This window comes from Lepeophtheirus salmonis, chromosome 9 (assembly GCF_016086655.4).
Source record: "Lepeophtheirus salmonis chromosome 9, UVic_Lsal_1.4, whole genome shotgun sequence".
Classification (NCBI taxonomy): domain Eukaryota; kingdom Metazoa; phylum Arthropoda; class Copepoda; order Siphonostomatoida; family Caligidae; genus Lepeophtheirus; species Lepeophtheirus salmonis.
In genome coordinates, this window is record NC_052139.2 from 29,437,609 (window position 1) to 29,462,723 (window position 25,115).

The window sequence follows — 25,115 nt, forward strand, 5'->3', positions numbered from 1 at the left end:
GGACCCTCATAATATACAGTAACGTGCTGTGTTGGTCCCATTTTTTGTCCATAACCAGTTGTTTAAGGTCCTATCGTCCTTTCTGTATTTTCCATTGAACTTTTCCCGAAAATGTGAAAATTGGGGAAAATATTTCTCTTTTTTATTTTTGTTTATAATAAGGAGGATTGATTATTATTTTATATGATATAACTGAAAGGAAAACACCCCTCAAGGTCGTCGCGGGGGACTGACTTAACCTTTTTTAACACTAGAAAGAAGGAAAAGCCATTTTGACACACTTTTACTTTTGAGTTTTAAATATACTTAAGCAACCAAATTGATTGGAATTGATATAAACTTTTTTACTAGTATTTTTTAATACTCATTAATAAATGGTTAAGTTTTGAAATGGGTGTGTTAATTAATTAATTATATAATATCTACAGTTCTATCTAGAAAGACTGAGAGATCTAAAAAAAAAAAAAAAAGTAATTTTTTTTTTTTTTAATTTACACGTCACATGACCATTAAAGTTTATCAAGGATAACTTTGGGAAGGTGTATAAATTCTGTGTACTCACAGAAACTTACAAGTTGACAATATTAAAAAGAAATTATGGAACTAAGTGATACATTATACTTTCAGAAAATATGGAGTAGATACCATTGATAAATTGCTAGGGTAGATTACCATAAAGTTAGGTCTAGACGTTGGCAAGTATTTTTATAATTTTGTTGATTTAGCAGTTAAAAATTCTGCAATTTTAAATCAAATGGTATCTCCGTAGTTGAAGGAGGTATATACTTAGTCGTCTGTATTATATGTATTAAGGGCCGACAAGTCCATGATTCAGGATAAGGATCTACAGAACACGACATGTTCCCACTCATGAGAACATAACATTTTCTTAAAATTACTATTCTAAAATGTGTATTTTCTGATGGAAGGAACTTTAATTCATACTATAAATTGAAATGTCTCTTTTTACTCAAATCAAATTGATTAAATTATGGAAATAAATAAATAATATGTTTTAATGATGAATAAATAGTATCATGATTTAATTTTAATGATATCAATTTTATATTTTGAATTTAGGTAAGTTGTTCGGAACTCTATTGGGAGAACAAGAGATAGGTTTTCACAGGTAAAATGGATGATTACATTTTTTTAGGGCTTAATATCATCTATGTAAATTTATATGTTTGGAGACTAGCGGAAAGAAATGTCACTGTTAATACTCGTATCCTCAATTAATCAAATCTGCTGTTTTCATTTTAATCAAATTGAAGAATCTAAACCACAATTTTCCATTACATGAGCCATGTTTTATTGAATTATTTAATCTCATAAAAAATAATGTGTAATTTGATTTTTGTATTGTTTTTATTCAATAGAAGAGATTAATTGTGTCTGACGTTATCCTTGAAGGGAGATCAAAATGTAAAAAAAAAAAAAAATTAAAATCAGTTGTAAATAATTTCGATTAGTCAGATTTGAGCTTTTATTTATCATAAAAAATGTACCACTCCAATACCAATATTATATAATATAAATATAAAAAAGACCCAAGATGGTTGCATGCAACAGTTGATTAGAAACTCTTTTTTGAGTTGGAAGTTAAATAATATTTTTCAAAGATTATGTACATAACTACTCCTTGCAATTATTAAATTCAATGTATTAGAGCAGATTATGATATAACAATATTTTTATTACTTATATATCACTGATTACTCTTACAACAAGCCCCTGTAGATCCTTAACCTGTCAAACAATAAATAATATAAACCAAATTGCAGAACATGTTGAACTGACTCCGATCTTTACGGAGACTTAAGTTTTATTGGAGGATATGATTATTACACTTCAGGTATAGAGGAACGAGTTGCAAGTATAAAAACTAAGGGCCACAATCAGGGTTGTCCGCAAGGGTTGGGCTGGAGGGACTGTATCCCCACACCAAATTAGGGAATGTTTGCTTTTTAGTTGAAAATTTAATATTTGATTTTTTTTAATAAAAATTTGATTAAATTTTGTTATAAAAAATTTAATGTTTGAATTAATTTTTTTCTAAATTGCTGTGTATTTTTGAAATTGTTTGAGAATGGCTATAGATTTCTGAAGTTTTTTTCAAGAAAATATAATTTTTGTGAATAGCTGGGTGAATTATCGAAATTTTTTGGAAAAATAAATATTTGAAATTTAAAAAAAAAAATTTAATTTAACGATTTAACGAAAAAAAAAATACTTTTTAAATTTTTTCCCCTAAAAATTGGAAAAGTCATTATTTTAATGATATAAATTATTGTAAAAACTGATTGCATTACTGCGAAAAAAAAGTTTTTTTCAAAATGTATTATTTAAACTTTTCAACATCGTTTTGATTTAACATCTCTACGAAAATTTGACGAATACTAATAGTATATGAGAATTTTTTTGAGAAAAAAATTTATTGGATATTTAAAGAAATATTTTGTGACAGTATTCAATTTAGTAATAAATAAATCAAGACATTCCCGGTTATAAAATAGAAAAATAAATTAAAAAGAGAAACCTCTCTCATAAGCTGGGAACACACATCTCGAAATTCTTAACCGTTATCCCTACTACAAACTCCACTTTGGGAGGGAATACACCGTGGATTGAAGGAATCTATCCTAGAAATTCGTATACAGGTGTGCGCGACTAAAACTGAACACTCCTTTAAATTTTTGCCGTTTTTCCTTGTCTACAGGCTTGAGGGCTTATCTTGTAGACCTTAAGGCCAAGATCTTTCTTAACTAGCCGGTCCATGGTCCTCCTGCAGACGTTCAACTCCCTGGAGAGGCCGCTGACTGTGACCTTGCTTCTCTTGTCCTCGAAATACTTTTTCACGGCAGCAACCATTTCGTCCGACCTTCGAGGCATTGAATTAGATCTTGTGGTCGCCTCAGGAGTCCCTTTGGCTACCACGCTGTAAACGGTGGTGAGGCTGCAGTTCAGAACCTATGCAATTTCAGTGGGAGTTTTTCCCCGCGCGGAAAGTTCTAAAATTGCGACTCGACATCTCTCCATATTATCGGCTGTTGTTTACCTGTTGCTAATTATATTTTGCTGGATTTTAATTTATAACTAGTCAAGACTCTTGCTTCGAAGTGTAAACCGGTTTCAACGCAATAAAATCACGAATATGTGCATGGCGTCAAATTTAAAGGAGTATTCAGTTTTAGACGCGCACACCTGTAACATAAGAATGTTCAATAGGTGGATGTCAAGGTACAACTAAGTAAACAAAGTTCATTCCCTTTTTTCTATTAATAATAGCCAATTACTCCAAGAAGGGTAATAAACAGTGATCCTTCTTGGAGTTGTATTATTTTCCCGCACAACTCGGCGCCACTCTCTGAAGCCTTGATTACAAACTACTTTAAGTAAACACTCTTGCCCTATTAATTCTTTTTCCATAATAATTTGGATTATTATAATATGCAATAGTAACGTAAATTTAGTGGGTGTAGTTTCTTTGTAGCTAATGAAAAAGGACCTGTTGTAACTATCCCCAGTCTCCCCCCCCTCCTTTTTTTTATTTAAAAATAATGATGTTTTAGTGTTATAATTTCAATTTTTATTTCAGATTCTCTCATCGCCATAACTGATTGTACTGCTTCAGATCGTGATTGCTTATAGAGTGCAGCTTTTAATTTTTTTTTAAAAGATAATATAAACATTGCCGCATATTAAAGAGCCTATTTTGTAATTTTTCCAAGACATTATTATTATTATTTTAATTCATATTAAATAAGATGGCGAGTTCCGAAAACAAAAAGCTACAAGTGAACGAGAAAAGTTCCTTCGAATCTACAGAAGAAGAAGAAGATACCAAAGGAAAGCCGTTCTCTTCAATCTCAATTCGACAGAGTAGCGAATTGGATAGAACGAAAGAGGAGGACTATTCCCAGAAAGATGAAGATGTGGACTCTTCTAGATTATCTACAATTACAGACGCAATTGTGAGCGCATTTTCGAAGGAGGAGGAAGAAAATGACTCACAAAAGGAGGATAGTAATGGTAGAGAATTTGGTGGGGGAGGTAAATCTAGTATTAGTAATTATAGTTCACGGTTAACTAAAACTGTGACCAATGATGGTAAAACTACAGTGTATAAATCAGAGGACAAAAATCGTGAGGAGGTAACACCTGGTGGAGGGGGAACTACCACAAATATTATTAACAAAAAGAAGAAAAGTAATGATAACCATGATGACGTTAAGGAGGAGAAAATGTCATCGGAAAGAGCGAAAATTCTGGAAGAGGAGAAAAAAATGTTTTCTAAAGTTCAACAGCCCACCCGATCAAAATTTATTGAAGCCCCTAGAAAAAGTGAAGTCGTTGTTACGAATGAAACTGTGAGGGAATGCTTGAATCCTTTAGGACAAGAAGTGACTGAGGAAATATGTGTTCCTTCATCATCATATAAGACTTTTACAACATTGAATCAGGAAGTTGAAGATGAAATAATAGTACCTAAATCTACTTGTGTCTTGAATACTAAACCAACGTTAACATCATCCGCTCAAATGATAGGTGGGAGTGCAAAATCTTATGGTGCTGAAATGCAAACTCGAGTGTTAACTATGAAAATAAGTGGCAATACAGATATTAATATGGAAGATTTTAAAAATAAAATGGAGACATGTGTTGAGGAGATGCAGCCCGGATGTAGTAAGGATATGTCTATTGACTCTAAAACAAGGGAGTCTAACGAAGGAAACTTGGAAAGGGAAATCACTTTGACTCTCAAGAGTGGTAGTCAGTCTATTGATTCTCAAAAGTTACAACAAGAGATGTACAATGCATTAACTCGTAGATCTAAGAAATTTGAGCATGGTAAAAAATCTTCTCTGGATACTACTACTACTACTACTGAGAGTCGAGAACGATCACAATCTTTCAATATAGAAAATAAACATCAAACAGAGTCTGCTTCTATCAAGATAAGGGAATTTAAACTATCCATGAGCGACCAAGTAGATTTCGATATCACTGACTTTAGTCAAAAAATGAATCAAGCACTTGAGGAACTATATCCTGGTAGTAGTAAGGAGTTATCCATTACTAGTAACGTAAAAAAAACAACCAGAGAAATTATTATGGTTATAAGTGGGGAATATCCATTAGATCTTCCCACAATTCAGAAAAAAATGGACGAAGCTTTAAGATTGGGACAACGGCGCGTAAATACCCATGTTACTACCCTAAGTAAAGATAATCGTCAAACTAATAGGGACCATTTTAAAGGTAATAAACAGTTGTTATCAAACAGTTCAGCCACTTCTAGAGATCTTACCTTAAGAGTTGACGAATCCAAGGAATTTGTCTTGAAAGATTTCAGAAAAAAAATGAACGATTCCTTAGAAAGAATTCAACCTGGAAGTAGTAAATTGGCTGAAATTGAGACTTTTCTCTCCAAGTCTGATGATGGTCGCAAAATGAGAAATATAATATTAAAAATATCAGGTTATCTTCCAATCGACACTTCAATTTTACGAGAGGAGATGATTAATGCGGCAGGGTTAGAGAAGCCAACAATTCAAAGTAGTAATGTTGAGTCACATGTGGTTAAAGAAATAAACCTGCATGTGTATACTAGTGATGACTTCGATTCAAAGAAATTTACTCAACAATTTAAAGAGACTCTGAATAGCCTTCAGAAAGGAAGTGGGGAATCTCTAACTATAAGCAAAGAGGATAACAATGTGGATGCTGATAGGAAAGATGTAGAAAGAATCATTTCCATGAAATTTAATGGGGATTGTCCTATTGATAAAATGAATTTAATTAGTACTGTAAAAAGTATGATAAGTGACGCAGAACCAAGTGGTTATAAGCCTCATGTAGTTAAAGTTGCAAGTAAAAATTTTACAGAGACAAGTAGTAGGCTTCCTACCTCTGAGGCTATCAAATCGTCTATTCACCAAATTCCCTTTGTGGATTCAAAGATTGATACACCGGCTCAACCTAAAGGTGGAGATACTACTTCAACATCATATGAAAGAAGTATGGTCATGGAACCTTCAAAATTCAAAAAAATAAGCAAGTTTACTCTTAAGGAAGGCTCTTCAAGTCCAATAAAGATTCATTCAGAGTTTAAATCGATTTCGACATCGAATAAATTTACTACCATAGATAGTCAAGAGGACCTACCTGATGTTGATCCTAAAATAGACACACCTGCAAAGCCTAAATCGCCTGACCTTCATAAACTAGAGTATCAAAAATCGTCTGAAATGACTAAACAAGAATTTCAGCGTGAAATGAAGAAGAAAAGTTATAGTGAAACAAGTCCTAACATCAAACTGAAAAAAGTAACTGAAAAAGATAACTTAAATATGGAAAAGGATGACCCCATGAATTATGGAGCTTCAAAAGAACAAGAAAAGTCTGATGACGAGCTTCATGAGATAAGACATCGCGACATTTATTATCCAGGCAATCATAATTATTCGGTTGTGCCAGGTGTCGATCCTAAAGTTGACACACCAGCTAAACCCCAAAAAAAGGAATTATCATCTGATGAAACCCTCATAAAAGCCCCCATGAGTAGAAATGAGAATTACGTCAAATTATCTAAGCCAGACAGTATAAATATAAGCGAAGATAGTAAGAATGCAAGAGTGAACACAAGTAAAATAATTGAAGTAAGTGATCTCAAGCAAAGTCATACGAAATATAGTTGCAATCCAGAAAAACGTGATCTACAACATGAAAATGACAACGAAACGACGAATTTGATTTCTTCTGTTGATAAAAGTATTAGAGCAGAAGATGCTAAGACTCCTAATGTCAGTTATGAGATCGATACACCTATCAAAAAAAGGGAAATCAATGACCAATCTAAAAAGTATGAAGAATTAACAGTGTCTGAGAAACAGAAATTCAGAAAAATAATGCCTATGGATAAAGATCAAAAGGAAGATGCAAGTATTTTGCATTACGATATTGATACAAAAAGAGATGACTTGGATTTGGAAAAAAGATTACAAGAAATGTCATTCATTTTTTCATTGCCGATACCGGACCTTGAAGAAAAGATAAGGGCTGGAAATTTAAACATAAACAAACTCGATGTTGACATCGATGCAGATTCAGACATAAAAATAAATAAGCAGCCAGGCAATCTTATAAAGTCTGACGTTGATATGAGTACGGCAGATTTCGGTAAGAAATTGTCAATGTCACAATTTGTGTACGGGAGAGAAGAGAGGAGAAATTGATATTAATGTCGATGCTCCAGATGTCGATTTAAGCATGAAGAAACCAGAAGTAAATGTGGATACCGACCTTAAGATGAAGAAACCTGGCTTTGATGCCAATCTTAAAAAGCCTGTAATTGATTTGAACGTGAAGAAGCCGGATTTGAAGATACCTATGCCTAAATTGGGGTCTAGTAAAATAAAAGGGGAAGTTGACATGGATTTTGATGTTAATATCGATACACCTATAAAAAAAAGAAACAGTAATTTTGAAACGAAAATGTATGATGAGTTAACCGTCACCGAAAAACAAAAATTCCATAGATTGAAACCCACTCATAAATATCCAAATAAATATACTGGTATATTACATTACGATATTGACAAAAAAGGTGCAAAAATTGACATGGAAAAAAAAATGAGAGAAATGTCACTTATTTTCTATATGCCACAGCAAGAGCTCGATGAAAAAATAAAAATGGGAAATTTAGACATAAATTCTATTGATTATGGTGATTATTCAAACTCTGATATTCATTTACATGGAGAAAAACACGAATTTCCGGATACAAATTTGCAAATGAAGGAAACACAACTAGATATCAATATTACAAAACCTGATATTGATTTGAACAGGAAAAATCCAGATTTCGATATGAGCAAGTTAAAGCCCCGATTTGGATATGACCAACAAAAGGGAGATATTAACGTTGACGTGAATGCCCCAAATGTTGAAATAGATACTGAACTTAATATGAAAAAACCTGGCTTTGACATCAATCTTAAAAAACCAGATTTTGATATCAACTTGAAGAAGCCTGATTTAGAAATGAAGATGGCAACGCCTAAATTTGGATTTGGCAAGAAAAAGGGAGATATTGAGGTTGATGTCGATAGTCCTGATATCGGTTTAAATATGAAGAAACCCGATTTAAATATTGATGCTGACACAGATCTAAAAATTAAGAAAACAGGCTTTGATATTGGGCTTAAAAAACCAGACTTTGATATAAAAATGAAGAAGCCTGATTTTGATATGAAAATGTCAAAGCCCAAATTTGGATTTGGCCAGAAAAAGGGAGATATTGATGGTGAAGTGGATGCTCCAGATCTTAACCTCGATGCTGACCTACAAATAAAGAACCCCGGCTTTGACAGCAATTTTGAAAAGCCAGACATTGATTTGAATATGAAAAAACCAGGGTTAGATATCGATGCAGATCTTAAAATGAAGAAGCCAGGTTTTGATATCAATCTGAAAAAGCCTGACATTGACTTGAACCTTAAGAAACCTGATTTTGATATGAAGATGTCTATGCCCAAATTTGGTTTTGGAAAGAAGAAAGGAGATTTGGACGTCGATGTCAAAGTTCCGGATGTAGATATCAATGTAGAAAAGCCAAATTTTTCTGTAGATGCTGATGCAGATCTAAAAATGAAGAAACCAGACTTTGATATAAATCTCAAGAAGCCAAATTTTGATATCAACATGAAGAAGCCCGATTTTGATATGAAAATGTCAATGCCCAAATTTGGTTTTGGCAATAAAAAGGACGATCTTGACATTGATGTCGATACCCCTGAAGTTGATCTGAAGATGAAGAAAACAGAGTTGGATATTGATGCTGACGCTGATTTCAAAGGGAAGAAACCTGGCTTTGATATCAATTTTAAAAAGCCTGACATTGATTTGAACATGAAGAAACCGGATTTTGATATGAAAATGTCAATGCCCAAATTTGGTTATGGAAAGAAGAAAGGAGATGTCGACATTGATGTCGATGGTCCTGATGTTGATTTGAATATGAAGAAACCAGGGTTAGATATCGATGCAGATCTTAAAATGAAGAAGCCAGGTTTTGATATCAATCTGAAAAAGCCTGACATTGACTTGAACCTTAAGAAACCTGATTTTGATATGAAGATGTCGATGCCCAAATTTGGTTTTGGAAAGAAGAAAGGAGATTTGGACGTCGATGTCGAAGTTCCCGATGTAGATATCAATGTCGAAAAGCCAGATTTTTCTGTAGATGCTGATGCAGATCTAAAAATGAAGAAACCAGACTTTGATATAAATCTCAAGAAGCCAAATTTTGATATCAACATGAAGAAGCCCGATTTTGATATGAAAATGTCAATGCCCAAATTTGGTTTTGACAATAAAAAGGGCGATTTGATGATCAACTGAAGTTGATCTGAAGAGAAGAAACCGATATTGATTTGATCAAAGGGAAGAAACTTGGCTTTGATATCAATGTCATTGATTTGAACATGAAGAAACCCGATTTTGATATGAAAATGTCAATGCCCAAATTTGGTTTTGGAAAGAAGAAAGGAGATGTCGACATTGATGTCGATGGTCCTGATGTTGATTTGAATATGAAGAAACCAGGGTTAGATATCGATGCAGACACAGATCTTAAAATGAAGAAGCCAGGTTTCGATATCAATCTGAAAAAGCCTGACATTGACTTGAACCTTAAGAAACCTGATTTTGATATGAAGATGTCGATGCCCAAATTTGGTTTTGGAAAGAAGAAAGGAGATTTGGACGTCGATGTCGAAGTTCCCGATGTAGATATCAATGTCGAAAAGCCAGATTTTTCTGTAGGTGCTGATACAGATCTAAAAATGAAGAAACCAGACTTTGATATAAATCTCAAGAAGCCAAATTTTGATATCAACATGAAGAAGCCCGATTTTGATATGAAAATGTCAATGCCCAAATTTGGTTTTGGCAATAAAAAGGGCGATCTTGACGTTGATGTCGATACCCCTGAAGTTGATCTGAAGATGAAGAAACCAGAGTTGGATATTGATGCTGACGCTGATTTCAAAGGGAAGAAACCTGGCTTTGATATCAATTTTAAAAAGCCTGACATTGATTTGAACATGAAGAAACCAGATTTTGATATGAAAATGTCAATGCCCAAATTTGGTTATGGAAAGAAGAAAGGAGATGTCGACATTGATGTCGATGGTCCTGATGTTGATTTGAATATGAAGAAACCAGGGTTAGATATCGATGCAGACGCAGATCTTAAAATGAAGAAGCCAGGTTTTGATATCAATCTGAAAAAGCCTGACATTGACTTGAACCTTAAGAAACCTGATTTTGATATGAAGATGTCTATGCCCAAATTTGGTTTTGGAAAGAAGAAAGGAGATTTGGACGTCGATGTCGACGTTCCCGATGTAGATATCAATATAGAAAAGCCATATTTGTCTCAAGATGCTGATGCAGACCTAAAAATGAAGAAACCAGGCATTGATATAAATCTCAAGAAGCCCAATTTTGATGTCAACATGAAGAAACCTGATTTTGATATCAACATGAAGAAACCCGATTTTGATATGAAAATGTCAATGCCCAAATTTGGTTTTGGCAAGAAAAAGGGCGATATTGATGTTGACGTGGATGCTCCAGATGTTGACATCGATACCGACATACAATTGAAGAAACCGGGATTCGACGTCAATCTTAAAAAACCTGACATTGATTTGAACATGAAGAAGCCAGATATTGATATGAAAATGTCAATGCCCAAATTTGGTTTTGGCAAGAAAAAGGGCGATCTTGACGTTGATGTCGATGGTCCAGAAGTTGATCTGAAGATTAAGAAACCAGAGTTAGGTATCGATGCAGACGCAGATCTTAAAATGAAGAAACCAGGTTTTGATATCAATCTGAAAAAGCCTGACCTTGACTTGAACCTTAAAAAACCTGATTTTGATATGAAGATGTCTATGCCAAAATTTGGTTTTGGAAAGAAGAAAGGAGATTTGGACGTCGATGTCGACGTTCCCGATGTAGATATCAATATAGAAAAACCAGATTTGTCTCTAGATGCTGATGCAGACCTAAAAATGAAGAAACCAGGCTTTGATATAAATCTCAAGAAGCCCGATTTTGATATCAACATGAAGAAGCCTGATTTCGATATCAACATGAAGAAACCCGATTTTGATATGAAAATGTCAATGCCCAAATTTGGTTTTGGAAAGAAGAAAGGACATGTTGACATTGATGTCGATGGTCCTGATGTTGATTTGAATATGAAGAAACCAGAGTTAGATATTGATGCAGACGCAGATCTTAAAATGAAGAAACCCGGTTTTGATATCAATCTGAAAAAGCCTGACATTGACTTAAACCTTAAAAAACCTGATATGGATATGCATATGTCAATGCCCAAATTTGGATTTGGGAAGAAAAAGGGAGATTTGGATATCGATGTTGATGGTCCAGATGTCGATGTTAACCTTTCCAAACCTGATATGTCAATAGATGTTGATTCTGACTTTAACATGAAGAAGCCTGGATTTGATTTCCATATGCCTAAATTTGGTTTTGGAAAAAAGAAAGGAGATCTAGATGTCGATGTCGACGTTCCCGATGTAGATATCAATGTAGAAAAGCCAGATTTGTCTGTAGATGCTGATGCAGACCTAAAAATGAAGAAACCAGGCTTTGATATAAATCTCAAGAAGCCCGATTTTGATATCAACATGAAGAAGCCTGATTTGATATCAACATGAAGAAACCCGATTTTGATATGAAAATGTCAATGCCCAAATTTGGTTTCGGAAAGAAGAAAGGAGATGTTGACATTGATGTCGATGGTCCTGATGTTGATTTGAATATGAAGAAACCAGAGTTAGATATTGATGCAGACGCAGATCTTAAAATGAAGAAACCCGGTTTTGATATCAATCTAAAAAAGCCTGACATTGACTTAAACCTTAAAAAACCTGATCTGGATATGCATATGTCAATGCCCAAATTTGGATTTGGGAAGAAAAAGGAGATTTGGATATCGATGTTGATGCTCCAGATGTCGATGTTAACCTTTCCAAACCTGATATGTCAATAGATGTTGATTCTGACTTTAAGATGAAGAAGCCTGGATTTGATTTCCATATGCCGAAATTTGGTTTTGGAAAAAGAAAGGAGATTTAGACGTCGATGTCGACGTTCCTGATGTAGATATCAATGTAGAAAAGCCAGATTTGTCTGTAGATGCTGATGCAGACCTAAAAATGAAGAAACCAGGCTTTGATATAAATCTCAAGAAGCCCGATTTTGATATCAACATGAAGAAGCCTGATTTCGATATCAACATGAAGAAACCCGATTTTGATATGAAAATGTCAATGCCCAAATTTGGTTTCGGAAAGAAGAAAGGAGATGTTGACATTGATGTCGATGGTCCTGATGTTGATTTGAATATGAAGAAACCAGAGTTAGATATTGATGCAGACGCAGATCTTAAAATGAAGAAACCCGGTTTTGATATCAATCTGAAAAAGCCTGACATTGACTTAAACCTTAAAAAACCTGATCTGGATATGCATATGTCAATGCCCAAATTTGGATTTGGGAAGAAAAAGGGAGATTTGGATATCGATGTTGATGCTCCAGATGTCGATGTTAACCTTTCCAAACCTGATATGTCAATAGATGTTGATTCTGACTTTAAGATGAAGAAGCCTGGATTTGATTTCCATATGCCGAAATTTGGTTTTGGAAAAAAGAAAGGAGATTTAGACGTCGATGTCGACGTTCCTGATGTAGATATCAATGTAGAAAAGCCAGATTTGTCTGTAGATGCTGATGCAGACCTAAAAATGAAGAAACCAGGCTTTGATATAAATCTTAAGAAGCCCGATTTTGATATCAACATGAAGAAGCCTGATTTCGATATCAACATGAAGAAACCCGATTTTGATATGAAAATGTCAATGCCCAAATTTGGTTTCGGAAAGAAGAAAGGAGATGTTGACATTGATGTCGATGGTCCTGATGTTGATTTGAATATGAAGAAACCAGAGTTAGATATTGATGCAGACGCAGATCTTAAAATGAAGAAACCCGGTTTTGATATCAATCTGAAAAAGCCTGACATTGACTTAAACCTTAAAAACCTGATCTGGATATGCATATGTCAATGCCCAAATTTGGATTTGGGAAGAAAAAGGAGATTTGGATATCGATGTTGATGCTCCAGATGTCGATGTTAACCTTTCCAAACCTGATATGTCAATAGATGTTGATTCTGACTTTAAGATGAAGAAGCCTGGATTTGATTTCCATATGCCTAAATTTGGTTTTGGAAAAAAGAAAGGAGATTTAGACGTCGATGTCGACGTTCCTGATGTAGATATCAATGTAGAAAAGCCAGATTTGTCTGTAGATGCTGATGCAGACCTAAAAATGAAGAAACCAGGCTTTGATATAAATCTTAAGAAGCCCGATTTTGATATCAACATGAAGAAGCCTGATTTTGATATCAACATGAAGAAACCCGATTTTGATATGAAAATGTCAATGCCCAAATTTGGTTTCGGAAAGAAGAAAGGAGATGTTGACATTGATGTCGATGGTCCTGATGTTGATTTGAATATGAAGAAACCAGAGTTAGATATTGATGCAGACGCAGATCTTAAAATGAAGAAACCCGGTTTTGATATCAATCTGAAAAAGCCTGACATTGACTTAAACCTTAAAAAACCTGATCTGGATATGCATATGTCAATGCCCAAATTTGGATTTGGGAAGAAAAAGGGAGATTTGGATATCGATGTTGATGCTCCAGATGTCGATGTTAACCTTTCCAAACCTGATATGTCAATAGATGTTGATTCTGACTTTAAGATGAAGAAGCCTGGATTTGATTTCCATATGCCGAAATTTGGTTTTGGAAAAAGAAAGGAGATTTAGACGTCGATGTCGACGTTCCTGATGTAGATATCAATGTAGAAAAGCCAGATTTGTCTGTAGATGCTGATGCAGACCTAAAAATGAAGAAACCAGGCTTTGATATAAATCTTAAGAAGCCCGATTTTGATATCAACATGAAGAAGCCTGATTTTGATATCAACATGAAGAAACCCGATTTTGATATGAAAATGTCAATGCCCAAATTTGGTTTCGGAAAGAAGAAAGGAGATGTTGACATTGATGTCGATGGTCCTGATGTTGATTTGAATATGAAGAAACCAGAGTTAGATATTGATGCAGACGCAGATCTTAAAATGAAGAAACCCGGTTTTGATATCAATCTGAAAAAGCCTGACATTGACTTAAACCTTAAAAAACCTGATCTGGATATGCATATGTCAATGCCCAAATTTGGATTTGGGAAGAAAAAGGGAGATTTGGATATCGATGTTGATGCTCCAGATGTCGATGTTAACCTTTCCAAACCTGATATGTCAATAGATGTTGATTCTGACTTTAAGATGAAGAAGCCTGGATTTGATTTCCATATGCCGAAATTTGGTTTTGGAAAAAGAAAGGAGATTTAGACGTCGATGTCGACGTTCCTGATGTAGATATCAATGTAGAAAAGCCAGATTTGTCTGTAGATGCTGATGCAGACCTAAAAATGAAGAAACCAGGCTTTGATATAAATCTCAAGAAGCCCGATTTTGATATCAACATGAAGAAGCCTGATTTCGATATCAACATGAAGAAACCCGATTTTGATATGAAAATGTCAATGCCCAAATTTGGTTTCGGAAAGAAGAAAGGAGATGTTGACATTGATGTCGATGGTCCTGATGTTGATTTGAATATGAAGAAACCAGAGTTAGATATTGATGCAGACGCAGATCTTAAAATGAAGAAACCCGGTTTTGATATCAATCTGAAAAAGCCTGACATTGACTTAAACCTTAAAAAACCTGATCTGGATATGCATATGTCAATGCCCAAATTTGGATTTGGGAAGAAAAAGGGAGATTTGGATATCGATGTTGATGCTCCAGATGTCGATGTTAACCTTTCCAAACCTGATATGTCAATAGATGTTGATTCTGACTTTAAGATGAAGAAGCCTGGATTTGATTTCCATATGCCGAAATTTGGTTTTGGAAAAAAGAAAGGAGATTTAGACGTCGATGTCGACGTTCCTGATGTAGATATCAATGTAGAAAAGCCAGATTTGTCTGTAGATGCTGATGCAGACCTAAAAATGAAGAAACCAGGCTTTGATATAAATCTCAAGAAGCCCGATTTTGATATCAACATGAAGAAGCCTGATTTCGATATCAACATGAAGAAACCCGATTTTGATATGAAAATGTCAATGCCCAAATTTGGTTTCGGAAAGAAGAAAGGAGATGTTGACATTGATGTCGATGGTCCTGATGTTGATTTGAATATGAAGAAACCAGAGTTAGATATTGATGCAGACGCAGATCTTAAAATGAAGAAACCCGGTTTTGATATCAATCTGAAAAAGCCTGACATTGACTTAAACCTTAAAAAACCTGATCTGGATATGCATATGTCAATGCCCAAATTTGGATTTGGGAAGAAAAAGGGAGATTTGGATATCGATGTTGATGCTCCAGATGTCGATGTTAACCTTTCCAAACCTGATATGTCAATAGATGTTGATTCTGACTTTAAGATGAAGAAGCCTGGATTTGATTTCCATATGCCGAAATTTGGTTTTGGAAAAAGAAAGGAGATTTAGACGTCGATGTCGACGTTCCTGATGTAGATATCAATGTAGAAAAGCCAGATTTGTCTGTAGATGCTGATGCAGACCTAAAAATGAAGAAACCAGGCTTTGATATAAATCTCAAGAAGCCCGATTTTGATATCAACATGAAGAAGCCTGATTTCGATATCAACATGAAGAAACCCGATTTTGATATGAAAATGTCAATGCCCAAATTTGGTTTCGGAAAGAAGAAAGGAGATGTTGACATTGATGTCGATGGTCCTGATGTTGATTTGAATATGAAGAAACCAGAGTTAGATATTGATGCAGACGCAGATCTTAAAATGAAGAAACCCGGTTTTGATATCAATCTGAAAAAGCCTGACATTGACTTAAACCTTAAAAAACCTGATCTGGATATGCATATGTCAATGCCCAAATTTGGATTTGGGAAGAAAAAGGGAGATTTGGATATCGATGTTGATGCTCCAGATGTCGATGTTAACCTTTCCAAACCTGATATGTCAATAGATGTTGATTCTGACTTTAAGATGAAGAAGCCTGGATTTGATTTCCATATGCCGAAATTTGGTTTTGGAAAAAGAAAGGAGATTTAGACGTCGATGTCGACGTTCCTGATGTAGATATCAATGTAGAAAAGCCAGATTTGTCTGTAGATGCTGATGCAGACCTAAAGATGAAGAAACCAGGCTTTGATATAAATCTTAAGAAGCCCGATTTTGATATCAACATGAAGAAGCCTGATTTCGATATCAACATGAAGAAACCCGATTTTGATATGAAAATGTCAATGCCCAAATTTGGTTTCGGAAAGAAGAAAGGAGATGTTGACATTGATGTCGATGGTCCTGATGTTGATTTGAATATGAAGAAACCAGAGTTAGATATTGATGCAGACGCAGATCTTAAAATGAAGAAACCCGGTTTTGATATCAATCTGAAAAAGCCTGACATTGACTTAAACCTTAAAAACCTGATCTGGATATGCATATGTCAATGCCCAAATTTGGATTTGGGAAGAAAAAGGGAGATTTGGATATCGATGTTGATGCTCCAGATGTCGATGTTAACCTTTCCAAACCTGATATGTCAATAGATGTTGATTCTGACTTTAAGATGAAGAAGCCTGGATTTGATTTCCATATGCCGAAATTTGGTTTTGGAAAAAAGAAAGGAGATTTAGACGTCGATGTCGACGTTCCTGATGTAGATATCAATGTAGAAAAGCCAGATTTGTCTGTAGATGCTGATGCAGACCTAAAAATGAAGAAACCAGGCTTTGATATAAATCTCAAGAAGCCCGATTTTGATATCAACATGAAGAAGCCTGATTTCGATATCAACATGAAGAAACCCGATTTTGATATGAAAATGTCAATGCCCAAATTTGGTTTCGGAAAGAAGAAAGGAGATGTTGACATTGATGTCGATGGTCCTGATGTTGATTTGAATATGAAGAAACCAGAGTTAGATATTGATGCAGACGCAGATCTTAAAATGAAGAAACCCGGTTTTGATATCAATCTGAAAAAGCCTGACATTGACTTAAACCTTAAAAAACCTGATCTGGATATGCATATGTCAATGCCCAAATTTGGATTTGGGAAGAAAAAGGGAGATTTGGATATCGATGTTGATGCTCCAGATGTCGATGTTAACCTTTCCAAACCTGATATGTCAATAGATGTTGATTCTGACTTTAAGATGAAGAAGCCTGGATTTGATTTCCATATGCCGAAATTTGGTTTTGGAAAAAAGAAAGGAGATTTAGACGTCGATGTCGACGTTCCTGATGTAGATATCAATGTAGAAAAGCCAGATTTGTCTGTAGATGCTGATGCAGACCTAAAAATGAAGAAACCAGGCTTTGATATAAATCTTAAGAAGCCCGATTTTGATATCAACATGAAGAAGCCTGATTTTGATATCAACATGAAGAAACCCGATTTTGATATGAAAATGTCAATGCCCAAATTTGGTTTCGGAAAGAAGAAAGGAGATGTTGACATTGATGTCGATGGTCCTGATGTTGATTTGAATATGAAGAAACCAGAGTTAGATATTGATGCAGACGCAGATCTTAAAATGAAGAAACCCGGTTTTGATATCAATCTGAAAAAGCCTGACATTGACTTAAACCTTAAAAAACCTGATCTGGATATGCATATGTCAATGCCCAAATTTGGATTTGGGAAGAAAAAGGGAGATTTGGATATCGATGTTGATGCTCCAGATGTCGATGTTAACCTTTCCAAACCTGATATGTCAATAGATGTTGATTCTGACTTTAAGATGAAGAAGCCTGGATTTGATTTCCATATGCCGAAATTTGGTTTTGGAAAAAGAAAGGAGATTTAGACGTCGATGTCGACGTTCCTGATGTAGATATCAATGTAGAAAAGCCAGATTTGTCTGTAGATGCTGATGCAGACCTAAAAATGAAGAAACCAGGCTTTGATATAAATCTCAAGAAGCCCGATTTTGATATCAACATGAAGAAGCCTGATTTCGATATCAACATGAAGAAACCCGATTTTGATATGAAAATGTCAATGCCCAAATTTGGTTTCGGAAAGAAGAAAGGAGATGTTGACATTGATGTCGATGGTCCTGATGTTGATTTGAATATGAAGAAACCAGAGTTAGATATTGATGCAGACGCAGATCTTAAAATGAAGAAACCCGGTTTTGATATCAATCTGAAAAAGCCTGACATTGACTTAAACCTTAAAAAACCTGATCTGGATATGCATATGTCAATGCCCAAATTTGGATTTGGGAAGAAAAAGGGAGATTTGGATATCGATGTTGATGCTCCAGATGTCGATGTTAACCTTTCCAAACCTGATATGTCAATAGATGTTGATTCTGACTTTAAGATGAAGAAGCCTGGATTTGATTTCCATATGCCGAAATTTGGTTTTGGAAAAAGAAAGGAGATTTAGACGTCGATGTCGACGTTCCTGATGTAGATATCAATGTAGAAAAGCCAGATTTGTCTGTAGATGCTGATGCAGACCTAAAAATGAAGAAACCAGGCTTTGATATAAATCTCAAGAAGCCCGATTTTGATATCAACATGAAGAAGCCTGATTTCGATATCAACATGAAGAAACCCGATTTTGATATGAAAATGTCAATGCCCAAATTTGGTTTCGGAAAGAAGAAAGGAGATGTTGACATTGATGTCGATGGTCCTGATGTTGATTTGAATATGAAGAAACCAGAGTTAGATATTGATGCAGACGCAGATCTTAAAATGAAGAAACCCGGTTTTGATATCAATCTGAAAAAGCCTGACATTGACTTAAACCTTAAAAAACCTGATCTGGATATGCATATGTCAATGCCCAAATTTGGATTTGGGAAGAAAAAGGGAGATTTGGATATCGATGTTGATGCTCCAGATGTCGATGTTAACCTTTCCAAACCTGATATGTCAATAGATGTTGATTCTGACTTTAAGATGAAGAAGCCTGGATTTGATTTTCATATGCCGAAATTTGGTTTTGGAAAAAGAAAGGAGATTTAGACGTCGATGTCGACGTTCCTGATGTAGATATCAATGTAGAAAAGCCAGATTTGTCTGTAGATGCTGATGCAGACCTAAAAATGAAGAAACCAGGCTTTGATATAAATCTCAAGAAGCCCGATTTTGATATCAACATGAAGAAGCCTGATTTTGATATCAACATGAAGAAACCCGATTTTGATATGAAAATGTCAATGCCCAAATTTGGTTTCGGAAAGAAGAAAGGAGATGTTGACATTGATGTCGATGGTCCTGATGTTGATTTGAATATGAAGAAACCAGAGTTAGATATTGATGCAGATGCAGATCTTAAAATGAAGAAACCCGGTTTTGATATCAATCTGAAAAAGCCTGACATTGACTTAAACCTTAAAAAACCTGATATGGATATGCATATGTCAATGCCCAAATTTGGAGTTGGCAAAAATAATTTTGATGTTGATAATCGAGATCTTTCATTAAATACTAATTTTGATTCCAACAATGAACTTAAACATAAAAATCCTGATGTGAAAATATCTGGTCGGAGAGCTGGCTTTGGTTTAAAGAAAGGAGATTTGGATGCAAGTTTAAATAGCGAATCTCCGGAATTAAAATCTAATGTTACTGATGGTTCATTTGACGTGCATAGTGATTTTAAGTATACTAGGCCTCATTTTCCTAAGTTTGGATTTGGTGGAAAGAAGAAATCTGTTGGAACTGTTGGATTAGACGGTGAACTAAGTCATAATTCACTTATTATGGATGTGGGTTATAATGATCCAAAAGTCTCTTTAAATGGTTCTGATATGGATTTACATTTGAAAGGTCATAAAGGAAATTTGGAATTTCATGGTTCTAAGGCCGAAATTGGTTTAAAGCGTCCATCAGTTAATGTTAATCTCGATGTTAATGCCAAAAAACCAAAAATGAGCTTTGGATCTCGTGTCAATGAATGGAAATCTAACATATCATCTTTCTTCGGAAAGAAGAAACCTGATTTAACGATATCGACTGATTCACCTTCTGTTGATTTAGATTTCAATTCTGGTCTCAAAGTTGAGTGTGATAAAGTAGATCCAAAGATAAATATGGGGAAAAATGATTCAAATTTGAATAAAAGCTCGGGAGAGATACCAAATTTAAATGCAAATGCATCAATGGGTATTGTAGATATTTCCAACGTTTCTCCAGCGGTTGATATTAGCTTACAAAAACCCTTAATTGACCCGAAAATATCTGGAAATGTAGATTCTAATATAGATATTTCTGATCCGGGAACTCTAGGACTTAAAAGGTCTTCCTCTTTGGATGCAGTTAATGATCCTGATTTCCACATGAAAAAACATAAAAATGGATTGGGTACAAGATTTGATGAATGGAAGTTTAATGTTTCGTCCTTTTTTGGCAGAAAGAAGTCTACTGCTGGTGATTTAAGGAATCCTAAAGGTGATTTGTCATATAGTACAAAATATCCTAGTATGAGCCCTGGTAAAAAAGCTATGACTTTAGACTCTTCTAGGAGTTTGAAAGTTCATCACAAAGATGGCGCAAGATTTAAGCCTATAAACGCAGAACAAAGTGATAAGGAATCTTTGAAGTCCTTGAATACAGATCTCGATTATAGAAGTAAAAGCCTAAAAAAACAGAGAAGTGGATCAAAATTTAGTTGGTCCTATCTTTTTGGCGGTAAAAAGAAACATTTGGATGCGGATATTAATGTAAAAATTGATGAATCTGAATCTCCAAAAATTCATGGAAAGGAAAATAATCCAGCCTTATCAATTCATCAACAAGATGTCGACGTTAAAATTCATTCTAACCTTTCAGGTTCCTCAACTCTCAAAGTTCAAGCTCCTTCTATACCCTGCCCAGATACTACTAATTCTAAAGTACATTTGGATTCCTCCTCTAAGTTTAGTGACGTGTCTCCAAAAATAAACCTATCTATTGATTCCAAGAAAGTAGACGCAGGTGCTGGTTTTAAAGTTATTACTGGTCGAACGCTTGATGATCCTAGCGTTAATACGCAAGAGCACGAGACAAATGAGTTATCCCACATTGTGTCAGAGCAATCCTCTGAAAGTAGAACAGGTGACTTTGTTGCTCTAAAGAAGTATAAAAAGTCGGAAGTGACTAGGGAAATCGGAGGTAAAACAACATTGACTACTACAATTCAAAATGTGACAGCTGACTCCAAATTTATACCTTTTGAATCCTCCTCAAAAACAGTTACAGAAACGAAATCTAGTGAAAGAAAAGAGAAAACCATTTCTAGTCGTGTTGATCCCGTTACCGGTGAAGTCATTACCACTGTGACAGAAGCTACTGAGCGAAAGGGAGATCCATCTCTTTTGGATGGAAATAATAAGACATTTTCTTCCTCCTTGACATCCAATAATCAAGTTATTGTCTCTTCTTCTACATTGTCGTCTGAACGTGTGTTGAATCAAGATTTTTCTCCTCCAACTGCTCCTCCAAGAAAATCTAACATTTCGGCCTCTTCGATAACAACGACAACAACCTCAACTCCTGTTAAAACTCCTCGTAAAAGTAAAACCACGGTGACATCCTCCTCCTCCACCTCTTCGTCATCTCATGTCACTGAATCGGTTGACAGTAGTTTGAGTCCTCTATCGCCTCCTCAAAAAATGAATGAGGAATTCAAATCCTCATAAGCTGCTGCGTTTATTATTTTCATGAAACTTTAAAATGTTTTGCTTTTACTATGTTTGTGGTATAGTTCTTTTGTATAAAGTTATTATTATGATTATATCTTTAATGATTTTGTGAAAAACAACCTTTTCACTCTGATTTATAATTAGTTTTCCTCTTCCTCCTCCATTATAAATGCTTTTTAATAATAAAAAAAAATAATTATGATTAGATATTCACACAATTTATGATGTAAGAATTATGTGTTTTTTTTTAAATTGAAAGAAAGTTTTATTTAGAAAAAATGATCGCGTCATAGATTTATTTTCTAGCCATGCTAGCGACCATAAGTATGCATTTACTCTACCAACAATATCATGTTTTATGCATTTTCAAGACAGAGTGACTACCTTCTTATCATTTACATTTTTGATCATAATGCATTTCCAGTGTTGTTGGCCGAAACAGCGGACCTGATAAATAAATGAAAGAATGGCGAGCGCGGGCTTCACAATCATTCTGCTTTGTAACTTATTACCATAGACATCTCTACCTACCTGGACTACATACAGATGAATAAAAAGCACGCCTGGTCCAATACACGGCTTATTTTTAAAATTGATATGTCATTGTTGTCGGTAGTGAAAGATATTAAATTTATTATTTTATAGCTTCAGGATTCCGATCGTCACCGTCAAGTTTAAGTACTCGGGGATGCTGTCCATGTTATGACTGTACTCCTAAGAATATATGGTCCTGTACCATCGATTTTCTGGTTTGAATGTGCCACATAATCTGAAACTTGAATCCGAATGAGAGAGAACTGCTTCAAAACAGAACGTGGATCTCAAAGTCAATTCAAAAATATAAACAATTACTAAGCATTTTTGGCCTCCATTGCACGAAATCTGATTATATTACATTGTTAACCATTCTGTAGACCAAAAATGGTAGTGGCCGTGAACTTAATCGGCAACTGCAACTAAGGTCATGGGCACCAGCTCAAAAACACGTGCTAGCTTTGAGTAAAAGATTAATTTAAAATAAATATATACAACAATTTCAAGGATTGACATATGTACTTAATTGAATTACTTAACTTTTCAGGAGACTGAAAAATGATGCTGTGCCTCGTGTGTGGCCAAACCTTCGTCTTAATCTCTCTTCTCCTTTGTTTCTTCCTAGACCCACCGAGCATCCACTAGTGACCTACGACTTCAGCTCCAAAACAAGCGTTGAGAAGCCTTGGAGCTCAACCGTTAACGACTTGTATGATAAATTGTTACTTGAAACATTACCGTCGGGATTTATACTCCTTAAATCCGCCAAATTGGCCCTTCTAAGCTGGAAGTGATTAAGGTAGGGGCTTTGATACTAATGCTAGCCTTGAAATCCAAGAAGAACTTACCTTTCGAATTTTTCGTGGGTATTATACGCTAAGCAATAATTCAATCTCCCACTGTCTGACCACGAAGGCTAATATCATCAAATCAGTAACTGAAGTAATCAGCATCGTTGCGTATTTAGGATCAAAAGAGTTCTTGAATAATGAAGAGACTTATGAAATAATCATGGGCTTAATAAAAAAATAATCGTCAACTTCTTCTAAGCCAGCCTTTAGGGGTGTGCGTTTTCTTCTCTGCTGTCCAGTTGCTCCAGACGTCCATGTTGTATGACATATTCATTTTCAGCAAACTTTCTCGTGAAGAAGTTTCTTTGAGTCACTAGCTCATTTCATGGACTCATAATTATCTGTGTGTAACGTTCCAGGAAACTTTTGGTAGATGTTTTGCTTCATTCTTTCAAAACTGCTTGACTTTTGCTACATATTACGCCATTAGCTTTCTTGTCTTTTTTTTTTATTTCTCTAAGAAATACTTTACTCCCCACTCTATTTTGAAAACGCGATACTTGGTGTCCACTTTTCACTTTTTTAGAAGCCATAATGATGAGTGAAGGAAACAGGATCTGAAAATGAAAGAACGGGAAATATACATAATTGTGGTATACCCAAACAAAGATGGAGAGAATGAGTGTAACTCCTGCTTGTACTACATCTACACCAAATATATATTGAATTGCATTGAACAAGATTAAGATACTCAATAGTTCTTTAAAAGATAATACGCATGTTATACACTACAACAATAGTAAATGTAAGATACATAACAATCAATATCTTATAGTTTTCCGAGCAACCTATTCAAATTTAAATTTTACCACAAAGTTTCACCTTTGTATAAAGCAAATTGAAGTACTCTCAGCGGACCAAATGAACTGACGTCATGAGTTGTATCTGTCCCGTGGGCCGTAGTTTGGTGACCCCTGATTTAGATCGATGGAACTATGTGGAAATCTAAATTTGACCAACAAATAAAAGGACTTGAAAACTTGACGTTTGATACGAGGTGTGTTCTAAAAGTAAGATCACTTTTCAATTTTTATCTTAGTACCCTCGCCACGAACATATACTTATTGTTTCAACTATATAGTATGTCTAGTTTGTTTGTGGTATCGGTATGATAACCATATACCCAGGTAAGATCAAAATTTTCTTCTTAGCCTTTCTTTTTTCGCGATAGTGTAGCTTTAGAAAAAAAACAAAAAAAAACTGTATTATGTTTTTTATAAGTTAGAATAATGTTTGTCATTATGAATGGATGTAAAATAGTGACTAATGTTGTATTTTAATCCTCATTGGCGAAATAAATATATTATGCCTCCTTTCAAAATATGAAAAAGATTTATAAAGGAACTTTTGCATTTTGTCATACCAATTGACAACTTTTCTACACTACCCGTAATCGAAATTCGAAAATAATTGAAAGTTAATTTGGTCTACCTAAGATATTTGTGCACCTAGAGCTTCATAATTAACTAGCGAAACGCGTCTCTTAGTTTGAAGATATGTATGGTCTTACGCTTATCTTTTTTCTACTCCGAACATCGTATTTTTCACTTATGTCCTATGCAACTTTTTCCTTCATTCGCATACTTTCTCTTGTTACTTCAGCTTACACTCCTCCGTTAGGAAACTGGGATATTTTATACCCCATGATTCTTAGCAATACTTATTTTTCTTTTGAATATACGTTTTATCCCGAATATTACTTTCTATGCTTCCAAAACGTTAAATCTGATCAAATACAATTATTTTTTTATCTTATTTAATCAAAATTTAATTGTATATCTGTATATACTATAATATAATATTATAGTTGCATGCTCCTTGACAAAACGCATAGGGAATTTATTTCA

General features: G+C 34.7%; 1 protein-coding gene across 1 annotated transcript in view; it reads left to right on the top strand.

The window, feature by feature from the left end:
• Positions 1–20,556, top strand: part of LOC121124037 (uncharacterized) — a 33,885-nt gene extending 13,329 nt beyond the window's left edge. Inside the window, exons 3-12 of the mRNA XM_040719135.2 lie at positions 1,081–1,129; positions 3,599–9,385; positions 9,448–11,753; positions 11,813–12,039; positions 12,137–13,212; positions 13,265–13,912; positions 13,966–14,408; positions 14,486–15,698; positions 15,761–16,203; positions 16,248–20,556. Of these exons, the coding sequence (XP_040575069.2) occupies positions 7,273–9,385; positions 9,448–11,753; positions 11,813–12,039; positions 12,137–13,212; positions 13,265–13,912; positions 13,966–14,408; positions 14,486–15,698; positions 15,761–16,203; positions 16,248–16,787 (9,009 nt within the window). The 5' untranslated portion in view covers positions 1,081–1,129; positions 3,599–7,272 and the 3' untranslated portion in view covers positions 16,788–20,556. The remainder of the gene's footprint in view (positions 1–1,080; positions 1,130–3,598; positions 9,386–9,447; positions 11,754–11,812; positions 12,040–12,136; positions 13,213–13,264; positions 13,913–13,965; positions 14,409–14,485; positions 15,699–15,760; positions 16,204–16,247) is intronic.
• Positions 20,557–25,115: the final 4,559 nt, after the last annotated feature.